This window comes from Bos grunniens, chromosome 1, assembly GCF_055505025.1.
Source record: "Bos grunniens cultivar Pamir isolate PY7600 chromosome 1, Bosgru_T2T1.0, whole genome shotgun sequence".
NCBI classification, from domain to species: Eukaryota; Metazoa; Chordata; class Mammalia; order Artiodactyla; family Bovidae; genus Bos; species Bos grunniens.
In genome coordinates, this window is record NC_141165.1 from 122,003,707 (window position 1) to 122,018,445 (window position 14,739).

A 14,739-nucleotide genomic window follows, 5' to 3' on the forward strand; every position below is an offset into this window, starting at 1 on the left:
TATTTTCAGAAAAAGGCCCAGCAATGTAATTTACACAGTGCAAATAAAATCTATGAATAGATGGAGAAAAGTAAATACCTTAGTTTACACTTAAGAACAGGAAAAAAAAAAAAAAACAACAGACTCTGATAAATGGAAAGGTAAATGATTATAAAAGTTTCAAATGGAAGAGATGACACCCATCTGGAAGGAAGAAATACTTGAGATGGTCACTGAAGGACACATAGATATACAGTAGCATGAGCAAAGACACAGTGGGAAGCAGCAGGGATACATGTAAGGAAGAGTAAGCTCTTCTGTTTGACTATGTAAGATGTATAAATGGGAAGTGGTTGGGAAGGAAAGAATTAAAAAAACTGGCCTATGATTGTTATTAACATGATCACTGGGGAAGGTCCCAGAGGAAGAAAGACAAGTAACCTAGCCTGATCTCACTGTAAGTACCCTGCTAATTGGTTGTCTGATAAACAGACTAATACTTGCCAGCAAGAGAGTCCCTGTTTATGAACTTAGCAGGCTGTTTTCATTTTAGGATTGTTGTAGCTACAACCTATGGGTTTATAGGTTGAAATAACACATAAGATAGGTGACCATCTGAGGTATAAATTTAATATATTTCCTACACTTTGTGAATGTTCTGTTCAACATGAAATAAGTAAACAGATTAGACATATCATCTATGATGCTTATGTCTGTTATGGGAAGAAAAAGATTTGGAGAGTCATTTCAGATGGCCCCGCCCCTCTCCCTGTTCTGCAGGAGTATCTTAATAGCTTGTATCCTTGACATTGCTAATAAAGCTTGATATTGGTTAAGATCTCTACTGAGCATTGTTTGATAATTTTGATTTTTTGTGTTAGTTTAATAGTATAAAATCAACTGGAAAAAGCTAAAGAGCTTAAGACCAAAAAAAAAGGAACACCATCTCTGAAGAAGTAAAGTGAATGCTAAATTTTTATTTAGAATCTCAGTTCTTACACTTAGTAACTGGCCAACTTTACGGGAAGTCACTTTACCACTCTGGGCCTCAATATTTGCGTTGATAAAAGAAAAGGGCTTGACCTGAAAATTGTGTTTGATTTATGATGTGGGACTTTATTTTTGTAGTCAGAAAAGTGCCACTATGGGAATCTGATCAGCATGCTCAGAAGTAAGCCTCCAGAAAAATTATTTAGCAGTGATACTCAAGTGAAGTAACAAGGGCTGCAGGGAGTCCAGGTTAGAGTTAATAAGGGCCTGAATGAAAAACTACTCACAGAAAAAAATGAAAGAAGAGGACAGAGAAGCAGCACCAGAATGGTGTAGTCAGGATTAGCAGAGAAAAATGTTTTCAGGAAAAGTGTTAACAAAATTAAAGATGTAATACAAACTTCCCAAAGATCTTGTTTCCAAAACCTGAATGTGAACAAGCATTGGAACAACACTGTAAAATATAAATTCTAATTTGAAAAAGATATGTCCATCTAAAGCTTGTATTTATCTTTGGATGAAAATACTAATGTTAATACACTTTACTGAAAAAACGAGTAACCACCAATAACTACTATTCTTTCAGACTTGCAAATTACTAAATTACAAATGAGAACAAGTGATAGATATGAATTTTAAATACAGGCTTACTGATTCTCTTCACTATGGCTTAACGGAATATTTAATTCCTCCACTAAGATCTGCTCACACCTGTGCCATCATTGGAATCCACATAAACATTTAGATACTATGATAATTATATAAATGGCAATTCTCTCAGTCACTAAAAATTCACTAATGATGTTTTTGAAAAATTATATTTTTAAAAGTAAAGGTTAAAATAAAAACTAAAGAGTTTTTGAAACTCTCAAAGACATATGCATGTGTGCTCAGTCATTTTGTATCCCCATGAAAGACAGCCCATGAGGTTCCTCTATCCAGAGAATTCTCCAGGTAAGAATACTGGAGTGGGTGGCCATCTCCCTCTTCTCCAGAGTCTTCCCAACCCAGGGATCAAACCCAGGTCGCCTGTATTGCAGGCAGATTAGATTCTTTACCATTTGAGCCATCATGGAAGCCCCAAGAATATCGGATAGGGTATCCATTCCCTTCTCCAGGGAATCTTACTGACCCAGGGATTGAACCCGGGTCTCCTGCATTGCAAGCAGATTCTTTACCAACTGACCCACCAAGGAAGCACAGTGTCGTTAAACCACAGAAAAAAAATCAGATCAGATCAGTCGCTCAGTCGTGTCCGACTCTTTGCGACCCCATGAATCGCAGCACGCCAGGTCTCCCTGTCCATAACCAACTCCCGGAGTTTCCTCAGACTCACGTCCATCAAGTCAGTGATGCCATCCAGCCATCTCATCCTCTGTCGTCCCCTTCTCCTCCTGCCCCCAATCCCTTCCAGCATCAGACTCTTTTCCAATGAGTCAACTCTTCACATGAGGTGGCCAAAGTACTGGAGTTTCAGCTTTAGCATCATTCCTTCCAAAGAAATCCCAGGGCTGATCTCCTTCAGAATGGACTGGTTGGATCTCCTTGCAGTCCAAGGGACTCTCAAGAGTCTTCTCCAACACCGCAGTTCAAAAGCATCAATTCTTCGGTGCTCAGCCTTCTTCACAGTCCAACTCTCACATCCTTACATGACCACAGGAAAAACCATAGCCTTGACTAGATGAACCTTTGTTGGCAAAGTAATGTCTCTGCTTTTGAATATGCTATCTAGGTTGGTCATAACTTTCCTTCCAAGGAGTAAGCATCTTTTAATTTCATGGCTGCAGTAACCATCTGTAGTGATTCTGGAGCCCAGAAAATAAAGTCTGACTCTCTTTCCACTGTTTCCCCATCTATTTCCCATGAAGTGGTGGCACCAGATGCTATGATCTTCGTTTTCTGAATGTTGAGCTTTCAGCCAACTTTTTCACTCTCCACTTTCACTTTCATCAAGAGGCTCTTTAGTTCCTCTTCACTTTCTGCCATAAGGGTAGTGTCATCTGCATATCTGAGGTGATTGATAATTCTCCCGGCAATCTTGATTCCAGTTTGTGTTTCTTCCAGTCCAGCGTTTTTCATGATGTAGTCTGCATATAGGTTAAATAAACAGGGTGACAATATACAGCCTTGACGAACTCCTTTTCCTATTTGGAACCAGTCTGTTGTTCCATGTCCAGTTCTAACTGTTGCTTCCTGACCTGCATACAAGTTTCTCAAGAGGCAGATCAGGTGGTCTGGTATTCCCATCTCTTTCAGAATTTTCCAGTTTATTGTGATCCACACAGTCAAAGGCTTTGGCATAGTCAATAAAGCAGAAATAGATGTTTTTCTGGAACTCTCTTGCTTTTTCCATGATCCAGCGGATGTTGGCAATTTGGTCTCTGGTTCCTCCGCCTTTTCTAAAACCAGCTTGAACATCAGGAAGTTCATGGTTCACATATTGCTGAAGCCTGGCTTGGAGAATTTTGAGCATTACTTTACTAGCGTGTGAGATGAGTGCAATTGTGCGGTAGTTTGAGCATTCTTTGGCATTGCCTTTCTTTGGGATTGGAATGAAAACTGACCTTTTCCAGTCCTGTGGCCACTGCTGAGTTTTCCAAATTTGCTGGCATATTGAGTGCAGCACTTTCACAGCATCATCTTTCAGGATTTGGAATAGCTCAACTGGAATTCCATCACCTCCACTAGCTTTGTTCTTGGTGATGCTTTCTAAGGCCCACTTGACTTCACATTCCAGGATGTCTGGCTCTAGGTCAGTGATCACACCATCGTGATTATCTGGGTCATGAAGATCTTTTTTGTACAGTTCTTCTGTGTATTATTCCTATCTCTTCTTAATATCTTCTGCTTCTGTTAGGTCCATACCATTTCTGTCCTTTATCGAGCTCATCTTTGCATGAAACGTTCCTTTGGTATCTCTGATTTTCTTGAAGAGATCCCTCGTCTTTCCCATTCTGTTGTTTTCCTCTATTTCTTTGCACTGATCGCTGAAGAAGGCTTTCTTATCTCTTCTTGCTATTCTTTGGAACTCTGCATTCAGATGTTTATATCTTTCCTTTTCTCTTTTGCTTTTCGCTTCTCTTCTTTTCACAGCTATTTGTAAGGCCTCCCCAGACAGCCATTTTGCTTTTTTGCATTTCTTTTCTATGGGAATGGTCTTGATCCCTGTCTCCTTTACAATGTCACAAACCTCATTCCATAGTTCATCAGAAGAAAAATAGATACTCTGAAACAAAATACTAGGACTTTCATGAATTTAGTAATCCTAGTAATTTAGATAGTGCTTTATACAATAAATGCTGTCAAATTAAAATGCTAGGAGATAAACAACAGCTAAACTGACATATCCCTATATAGTTGTAAAATAGTTAGACAATATCTTTGTGAAACAATGATGCCAGTTTTGACGTATTATACAAGTAACAATTCAATGTATTATACAAGTAAGAATTCAATGTTGACCAGGGTGCTGTGAAGGGTCACTCATTTGTTATCGATGAAATAAAGATTGCATAGTCCTTCTGAAATAATCTGGTAGTTTGAACCAAACTGAGAGTCCCCTGGACAGCAAGGAAATCTAACCAGTCCATCCTAAAGGAAATCAGTCCTGAATATTCATTGGAAGGACTGATGCTGAAGCTGAAACTCCAATACTTTGGCCACCTGATGCGAAGAACTGACTCATTTGAAAAGACCCTGCATGCTGGAAATGATTGAAGGTGGGAGGAGAAGGGGACGACAGAGGACAAGATGTTTGGATGGCATCACTGACTCGATGGACGTAAGTTTGAGTAAACTCTGGGAGTTGGTGATGGACAGGGAGGCCTGGCGTGCTGCAGTCCATGGGGTCACAAAGAGTCGGACATGACTGAGTGACTGAACTGAACTGATGAACCAAAAGTCTTATAAAAGTTAATAGTCTAAGAACACTGAAGAAATTCAGCCAAAGATATTACAGAAACATATTTATCAAAGGACTGTCAAATAAACTGAACATTTTAAAACAATCTTGCTGCTCCTGCTGCTAAGTCGCTTCAGTCGTGTCTGACTCTGTGCGACCCCATAGACGGCAGCCCACCAGGTTCCCCTGTCTCTGGGATTCTGCAGGCAAGAACACTGGAGTGGGTTGCCATTTCCCTCTCCAATGCATGAAAGTGAAAAGTGAAAGTGAAGTCGCTCAGTTGTGTCCGACTCTTCGCGACCCCATGGAGTGCAGCCTACCAGGCTCCTCCATCCATGGGATTTTCCAGGCAAGAGTACTGGAGTGGGGTGCCACTGCCTTCTCCGTTAAAACAATCTTACCAACCAATATAAGAATTGTTCAATAAATTAGGATATATTGATGTTATATAATATTAAAGCCATTAAAAAAAAAAAACAGAAAATTCAAGGTTATGAGGACATCTTTATGTTATACTACTATGTTTTTTAAAGGCAAGATAAGATTCAAAATCATCTATGTTATCTCACTTTATAAGATATAGAAAAATATAGGAAAGAAATAAATAATACTAACACTATAGGTGGCATAATGATAAATTTGTCTATAGCCTTATTCCTTATATTTCTACCACAGTATGTAGTTTATACTCAACAAGAAGAAAATTAAATATTAAATTTAGACTCTGGAAGGGGAAAAAGAAAAAAGAATGAAAGAGCTCCATTATCTCTACCTCTAATATAAATAGATCTTCTAGAGTATGAAATATATAAGATCTTCTATAATATGAAAAAATATATCTTCTGTATATTTACAGATCTTCTACAGTATGAAATAATCAACACAACTCTTAGATTATCTAACTTATACTAAGAAGCACTGTTTTATTCACAAGTTGGTTTTGATTCTCTAATCTATAAAGTAAAATTGCCAAGGCCAAATAGCACAGAAATAAGGCATCACATATTTTACATTTTTCTTTCAGCTAAATGTTAATAGAATTTTGAGCCTTACACAAAAACTTGATGAAATTCCAATACAGTCATCTATTTAGAAGAGAGCTACATTATTTCTCATTTGTGTCTTCATGGGTGAGAATATGAGGTTGTTAGTAAATAAACTTGCTAATTGAAAGATGAAACAACTGAAAATTTCATTACAAGTGATTAAACTTACTCATTTCTTCAGTCATTTCCATTTTCATGTTTTCCTTCTGGAAATTCTGCATTGTTTGTAATGTCTTTTGTGGATCCATCTTCTTGTTTACTGCCTGCATTGTCTTTAAACATATGAAAAGATTCATGTTACATACATAATTATGAAAATTTTACTATGGAATAAGTCCAAAGGGAACACATCAATAAAGGTAGATTTTTTTAAAAGATAAACATTCTGCCATTATCAAACATGAAAGTGTTAATATTATAAAAAAAAAAAATTAAACTACTCATTTGGAAACCATCTGCTTAACATCCATATAATAAAGGCCACTGTGAAAAAAATCATCTGAACAGTAGGCAAAACATTATGTAATTAAAAAAATACTGCTAACAAAAAATCCATTGCTACTCATATAGGAAAACTACATTTGCCTGTTATGTGGCAAGCAGGTAATGGCTAAATTTTAAAAAAAATATTAATTTTTTTCCAAAAATTTTCATGTCTGAATTAAAGGACACTTATTTAACCTATTTATTCATTTAAAACCATGATTTCAAGAAATGATAAAAACATTGAGCTTTGCAAAAAATATGTGAATATTTTATATTCACAACTAATTTAATTAAAACAAATTAATGATATCAAGTATGGCCAAAATATTTTATATATTATTATCATATATGTATCTGGGTGTATGTGTTTATTGTATGTGTGTTATATAAAATATGTCAGTTCAAAGATAGGAAGCAAACACAGTCTTTTATGCATGCTGCAGCCAAAGTAATTTTTTCAAATACAACACTGTACCCTCCCATCCACCACCAGCTCACATATACCTAATTCTCGAGAGGCTGTGCATTGTTCTTAGCACTGAAAACTCAATTCCATAAATTGACTTGTGAGACCAAACATCCTAACCCTGCCTAACAAGCCAGTCTCATTCTGCACCACTGCCCTCTGGGTACACTGATCTTCTATTTCCTTAAATGTACTGTGTTCCCTCCCACCACAGGACCTCTGCATATACTGTCCCTCTGCTGGAATGCTCTTCTCTACTTGCTTTCACTATAAATACTTCAGATTTCAGTTTCTCACCTTAGGGCAGCAGTTTCTGACACCCTAGGTTAAAACAGATATTCCTGTTAAATCCTACTCAGTACAGATAAAAGTTTATGTATTGGTGTAAATTATATGACTTTATTTGCAAATTACAGTACTGTTACAAAAATATACTAATAACAACTACAATGCCGACAGTGATAAAAGAGCAGCTAATGCTGATATATATTATTTCTGTATGCCAGGCACTGTTCTAAGCACTATATGTATAAAATATAATTATATTTAAAGTTAAATACATTTATACCTAACAAGTCTTTATGTGCTGCTGCTAAGTCGCTTCAGTTGTGTACAACTCTATGCGACCCCGTAGACGGCAGCCTACCAGGCTCCTCCATCCCTGGGATTCTCCAGGCAAGAACACTGGAGTGGGTTGCCATTTCTTTTTCCAATGCATGAAAGTGAAAAGTGAAAGTGTATTACCATTTCCTATTACAAATGAAGAATGAAGAGCTTGTCGAGATCACACAGCTATCAAGTAAGATATGAACCCAAGTAATCTGACTCCAAAGCCCATGTTTCTAAGCATGAATTAAAGGGAAAAAAGTAAAAGTGTTAGTCATTCAGTCATGTCCAACTCTTTACAATCCCATGGACTGTGGCCCGCCAGGCTCCTCTCTCCATTGAATTTTCCAGGCAAGAATACTGGAGTGGGTAGCCATTCCCTTCTCCAGGGAATCTCCTTGACCCAGGACTGAACCCGGGTCTCTTGCATTACAGACAGATTCTTTACCATCTGAGCCACCAGGGAAGCCCAATCACTGAACTAAAACTACCTCTCAAATGGGCTGCTTTGTAAATAGACTTTAATCAGCACTTGCCTGGTTGTGTTTCCCATTTCATCCCCATCACTTATTATAGTTCCTACTTAGAGGACCTAAACAAATATTTCTTGAATCAACAAATTTTTAAGAAATTTAAGTGAAAATTCTAATTCGTACATTGCTATATGGCAGGACCACATTAGGTATGCTTTCTTCCCCTATCACTTGCAGAAAATTGCAAAATGAGTTGTCTTCTTCCTCAACATTATTGAAAGGTTATCCAGCTCTGGTGTGTGATCTTCAGATAGGACCTTAACTTAAAATTAGATAGATATTTAGTTCTATCGATTTGTAAAACCAAAAAAGGAAAACAAAGTTTTTTTGCTCTTAACCATGCATTTCCACTGTAAATGACTAAGGTCCATCAAAAGTAAGTAAACTGACAGAATAAGCTTTATTCAGAATAAACAGCTTTGAAACAATCTTTTTTTAAGGAACACAATGAGTCACTGTACTTACTGTACATAAAATGGACACGTTCTATTTCATGTGTTCTGTGGTCTAAAAGGCAATTTTAGTTAATCCTCATTATTTCTGAATTCCTTATTTGTGAATTTGTCTACTCACTAAAATGTATTTGTAACCTCAAGTCAATACTTGAAGAACTTTTATGCTCGTTTGTGGACATGCACAGAGTAGCACAAAGTTTGAGTGGCCCAACAAGCACAATTCCAGCTTAGGTCTCCCAAGATGACACCCTGCCGTCTTGACTCAGCACTAATAATGTAAATTAGTGTCATCTTTGTGGACTATTTTTTTCCTTTTGGTTGGTGATATCACTATTTAAAATACTCCTCTAAGCATAGGACTGAATTATGGTCCAGACAAGTTAACAACAACTGTGATCAAAGGCTCACAGGAACCTAACCCTCCATTTCCCCTAGGAACAATGGTTCGATATTCCCTAATTCAGTGTTCCTCAAACTTTATAGAATGCAATTACTGCAAATAATGAGAATTAATGGTTATGGACTATTTTCCTCCTCTGTGCTTAATCTTTTCTTTTTGCTCTTCATATTCATACTCTTTCTTCCCTTTATTTAAAGCCTACTGATAATTCTGGTCTTCCAGAAAGTCTTTCACATCAATCTATTCAAGGATCTGTGCAGTTCACTGAAACATGGAGAACAGAATGTTGTAGAGTGTAAAGCTTCCTTTTTAGCACACTCAACCTTCTCCCACCCCCAAAATGAACTATGTAATATATGTGAGAGCAGAGCCTTTGTCTTGAACTTCTTCTGGTCTCTCACAGTTCTTAATACACAGCAAAGAGCTCACTATTTATTAAATGTCTGAAAGGCTCAGTCTTTTAAGTTCTACAGTAAAATCAATAAGTTTTTTTAATATAGGAACTGTAAGTTAAACTTACATTCCTGATAAAATGAACTGATAAATTTTTCTGAAAATACTCATGCATCTTTCTGACACATTCATGAAAATGAATCAAGAGGAAACTATAATTCAAATTATTACATCAAAATATATAGCATATGAAATAAGAAGCCCCAAAATCTTTTTTAAAATTTAAGGAAAAAAAACTAAATAATGTTTTAAGTCAATTTAAAAAATTTGGAAGTTACATGTAATCCTGGAAGAGTGGAAGTGCCTAAAACAAAAATTTCATATTAAAACAAATTGATAAAAAGCCTAGAAATATTTATCTGAATTATGTTTAATTGTAACTCATTTGATTAAAAATTACAAAGATTCTATACCATATATATGTTATCATACACACACACACACACACACACACATATAAAAGAGGGAGCTTTAAATCTAATTTGAATGCTGATATTTAAACATCTCAGATGAAATCACAAAGCTATGGATATAAAGGTTTCCACTTACTTTTGCTGTAGTAGACATGGCTCCTGCCATCTTCATCTGAGAATTCATCACTTTTGTTTGTGTGGACATGGAAGTGACTTTTGAACTTACAGCAAAGGTTCTTGTTTTTTGTTTCCGTAGATGTACAAGCTGTTTGGCTAAAACTCTGCAAGCTTCTTTATTACCAATCTTGGCCATTTTCTTAATTTCTAATTCCTATCAGAGGAAATAAAAAGGAGTAAGATCATTAAAGGGGGAGTCCTCAGTGATTTGAGAACAGACTGAACATATACATTATATCCTTTCACCCTGATTATGAAGAAAGAGGCTTTAACAAAGTCATACAAATAGACATTTGAGAGGGCAAACTGTTTTACATGTTTATATGGATAAGACGGAACTAGTACTGTGTTCTACACAAAGAAAGCAAGTCTACAAAACAGTAATCACATAAAGCCGAAAAGAAAATTTAAAAACTCAATCCAAAAGTAGGTAGGAAAAAAAAAAAAATTAAAGGAGGAATTGGTAGAAGATAGCAAAGGAAAAAAAAACAGTGGTAGATTTGAAGCTAGTAATACAGACAACTATCTTCAAGGAAAAGGTCCATTTTCTATCTTAAGTAAGAGACAAATTGGCAAATTAGATGTTGTTTAGTTGCTAAGTCGTGTCCGATTCTTTGTGACCCTGTGGACTGTAACCTGCCAGGCTCCTCTGTCCATGGGATTCTCCATGCAAGAATACTGGAGTGGGTTGCCATTTCCTTCTCAGAACATAAAAATATATGCTATCTCAAGAAAACAACTTTGATTAGCAAAACAAAGCTATATAAAGCTAAGTAAAAGGATAGAACAAATATATTCTATATAAATACTTAGTAAAATCTGGAAATTTGGAGTGGTTACATTAACTAGATTAAAAAAAAGAAAAGGGAATATTAACAGAATAAAAGGGGCATTTCATAACAAAAGAATTAATACATAAAGATGTCAAACCAATTCTAAATGTGTATGCACCTAAAACAGCGCTTCCAGATTTATGAAGTGCAACTGATACAACTGAAAGGAGAAACAGACAAAGACACAAGTAGCATAAGGGACATCAGCAACTCCTTTCTTAAGTATATTGCTGTATTTTAGGACGAGTGGACAGATTTACAAAAGTGTAAATTTACAAATTTACAAAAGTGTATTTTAGGATGAGTGTACAGATTTACAAAAGCACTATCACCAACCTGACCTAACCAACATTCACTAAAAACTCCATCACCAACAGCAGAATACTCTTTGCAAGTGCACATTAAAAAAAAAAAAAAGGAATTACCAAAAATATACCACATTCTGGATCAGAAAACAAGGTTCAACAAAAATAAAAGGATTGGAATCCTACAGGTATGATTTCTAACTGGAGTGAAATTAAACTTAGAAAGCAGTAAGAAAAATAAGAAAGGAAAATAACAAGCAGAAATTAGGCAACATGGTTCGAAATAAGTCATGCAAGAATTGATGCTTTCCAATTGTAGTACTGGAGAAGACTCTGGAGAGTCCCTTGGACAACAAGGAGATCAAACCACTTAATTCTAAAGGAAATCAACTCTGAACATTCATTGGAAGGACTGATGCTGAGGCTGAAGCTCCAATACTTTGGCCACGTGATGCAAAGAGTCAACTCATTAGAAAAGACCCTGATGTTGGTCAAGATGGGGGGAATGAGGAGAAGGGGGAGACAGAGGATGAGTTGGTTGGATGGCATCACTAACTAAATGGACATAAATTTGAGCCAACTCTGGGAGATAGTGGAGGACAGGCAAGCCTGGCGTGCTGCAGTACACGGGGTTGTGACAACAACAATAACAACATAGAAAAAAAAATCACAGGGGAAATGAGATAATATTTTGAACTTAATAAAATAAAAATGCACATATCAAAATGTGTGAGTTGCAGTAAAAACAGTTCTTAGAAATTTAAAGTGTTAGAGCTTACATTTAGAAAAACTGAGTATCTAGTAGGCTTCAAAATAGAGAAAGTAGAAAAAAGCAGAGAAAATAAAACACAAAGTATATAAGAAAAAGAAATATATAAACAAGAGAAGAAATCTATAAACTAGGAAGGAAAAAAATACAGAAAATTAATGAGATCAAAAGCTTTTTCTTTTATGAGAAATTGATCAAATTGATAAACCACTGCCAATTAGAAGAAAGAAAAAAACAGAGAATACACAAATGACAAATACTGAAAATGCAGAGGAGGGCATCACTTAACAACCAAAAGATGTTAAAGAATACTAAGAAAATATTATAAACACAATGTTATTACATTTTAAAATTTAGTAGAGATGAACAAATTATTTGACAGATGTGCACTACCAAAACCTCATTCAAAACGTAGAAAGTTTGATCCATTCTATACCTATTTTCTAAAAATTGAAAATTTTAGAATTTAAAAATCTAGCCATAAAGAGATTTTTGTTTAGTTCAAACATCTATCCACAAAGAAAACTTCACTTTACTGATGAAACCGATCAAACATTTAAAAAAGAAATACACAGACCCTTCCAGTAAATGAAACAGAAAGGGACACTAGCCAACTCATGCTTTAAGGTCAGCAGTACTCTGATGTTAAACTACATAAGGACACCACACAAAAAGATAACTACAAATTAACAGTTTTTATGATCAGAGATACTAATATTCTTATGAAAATTTCAACAAATTGAAATAAAATATTTTTTTAAAACTTCATCATTACTAATGAAGTTATCCCAATAGCAAAAGTTTGATTCAACTTTGGAAAATCATCAGTTATGTAATTCACTATACTAACAGACTAAAGAAGAAAAACTACATAATTATAATCTCAATAGATGCAAAAAAAGACAGCACTTGACAAAATAAGTTCCTGATAAAAACTCTCAACAACTAGATAAAGGAACTTCAACCTGAGAAAGGGCCTCTACAAAAAGCCTATAGCTAATAAACAATGACAAAAGGAAGAAAAATTTTATTTACACAGATGACATGATTGTCTATGTAGAAATCTAATAGAATCTACAAAAAGGCTACTAGACTGAGTTTAGGAAGGTTACAGAATAAAAGATCAATGTACAAAAAAAAAATGAATGTATTTCTATATACCAGCAACAAAAAGTATCAGAAATATGATGAAAGTAGCACAGGATCAGTATAACCCTGAAATGACCTGGGAAATGACCCTAATGTTCATTAGCTGGTAAACGGATAGTCAAATTTTGCAATGTCCACACATGGAATAACAGTTATCAGTAAAAATGATGATACATGTAATGACACTGATTAAGCTCAAAATAATTATGAATGAAAGAAGCCATATAAACATGAAATCACTTTACGATTTCATCTATATAAAATTCTTGCAAATGTAAAATCTACAATGACAGACCAGTGTTTGCCTAACTGAGGAGGAAATAGGGAGAAAGGGGATGGGTAGAAGCGATTATAAAGGGAATAAGAAAACTTTTGGGGATGATGGATATGTTCATTACCTTGACTGTAGTAATCGTTTCATGAGTTAATACATATGTCAAAATGTGTCAAATTATTTGCTTTAAACATGGACAATCAATTGCATGTCAACTATACCTCAAGCATGTTGGTTTTTAAAAATGTTTTAAGCAATATACATTTAAAAACGTAACAGAAAAATACTTAAAGATAGCCAATCTATTTTAAAAGTATATTCATTATCACAGACATTGTCAATAACAGTTCTTGCAACCCTCTCTTGTTTTGTTCTTTTTTAATTTATTTATTTATTTTCAACTGGAGGATAATTGCTTTACAATATTGTGAAGGGCTCTTGTTTTCTAGGACTATTTTATCTTTGCTGTTGATTGAGAAGAAGATGGCTGTTTTGAGCAATATTTCTTCCTAGGCATTTATGTCTTTCACAAACAGAAGAATAATTTGATTTTATATTCAGCAGAATAAAGACTCCTGATAAAAATCAAGAGAATGACACAGTAAACAAAGGTAACCAGAAATTGCAGGAAGGTATTAAATGCCATTTCTTAGTAAAGTAAATCACTTACCACCTGCCATGTGTCTTTTTCCTAGTTAGCTAATTACTCCAACACTGACTTCTAAATTTGTTAGAAAAGTTAAACTGAAATTTAATGTTCTACTTACCAGCTGTTTTTCTTGTTTCTCTAAAGCTGCCCGATCTCTGATTATAGCCCTCTGTGTACCTCGTAACTCTCGATTCTGTTCCTTTATTACATCTAAGAGAATCACAAAAGAAACCTAAATGTATGAATTGTAAGATCTTCTTTAATACCACTTAAAATACTGGAAGTAGAAACCTCAATTAAAAAAATTTTACAAGATGTTAAATTTTTTTGTTTCAATATACTAAAAATTAATCAAATGTTAGAATGAATTATAAATATTGATTATATAAAAAAACACTGAAGTACAAATACACTATATAGTCTGAGGTTTAGTCAAAAGAATATATAAATCACACTAAAATACTCCCTTAGAGAACTGATTATTATACATTGCTTTTATGACATATATATTATATGTCACATATATGCGAGTGAGTGAGCAAACACACACACACACACACACAACCTTTTTCATCTCTTCCCTACTTCAATATTACACGAAATTCCAAAAAGGAAGACAGGCAATGTGTTTATTAAATCTTTTTTTTACACTATGTCATCATCATTATAGAGTAAGAGAAGCATCCAGACTTCCAATGAAGCAGACAGGGATTTGAATCACACCTCTGCTACTGGATCATTATATGATGGTTTCTTGTAAAGTCAGTTAATACTCTAAACCTCAATTTCTTATAAAATAAAAATTATCATGAAGGTGCAAATAACATTCACAATGACCTGATATATTGTAAGTGT

At 35.0% G+C, this 14,739-nt stretch overlaps 1 protein-coding gene across 2 annotated transcripts in view; it reads right to left on the minus strand.

Moving 5' to 3' along the window:
• Positions 1-14,739, minus strand: part of CHMP2B (charged multivesicular body protein 2B) — a 34,829-nt gene that overhangs the window by 2,068 nt on the left and 18,022 nt on the right. The window contains exons 2-4 of one of the 2 annotated variants that reach the window (XM_086321696.1): positions 14,003-14,094; positions 9,865-10,059; positions 6,086-6,188 (exon numbers count right to left, since the gene is read on the minus strand). In XM_086321696.1, the coding sequence (XP_086177822.1) occupies positions 6,086-6,188; positions 9,865-10,059; positions 14,003-14,094 (390 nt within the window). The remainder of the gene's footprint in view (positions 1-6,085; positions 6,189-9,864; positions 10,060-14,002; positions 14,095-14,739) is intronic. The other variant, XM_086321706.1, reaches the window with a different exon arrangement.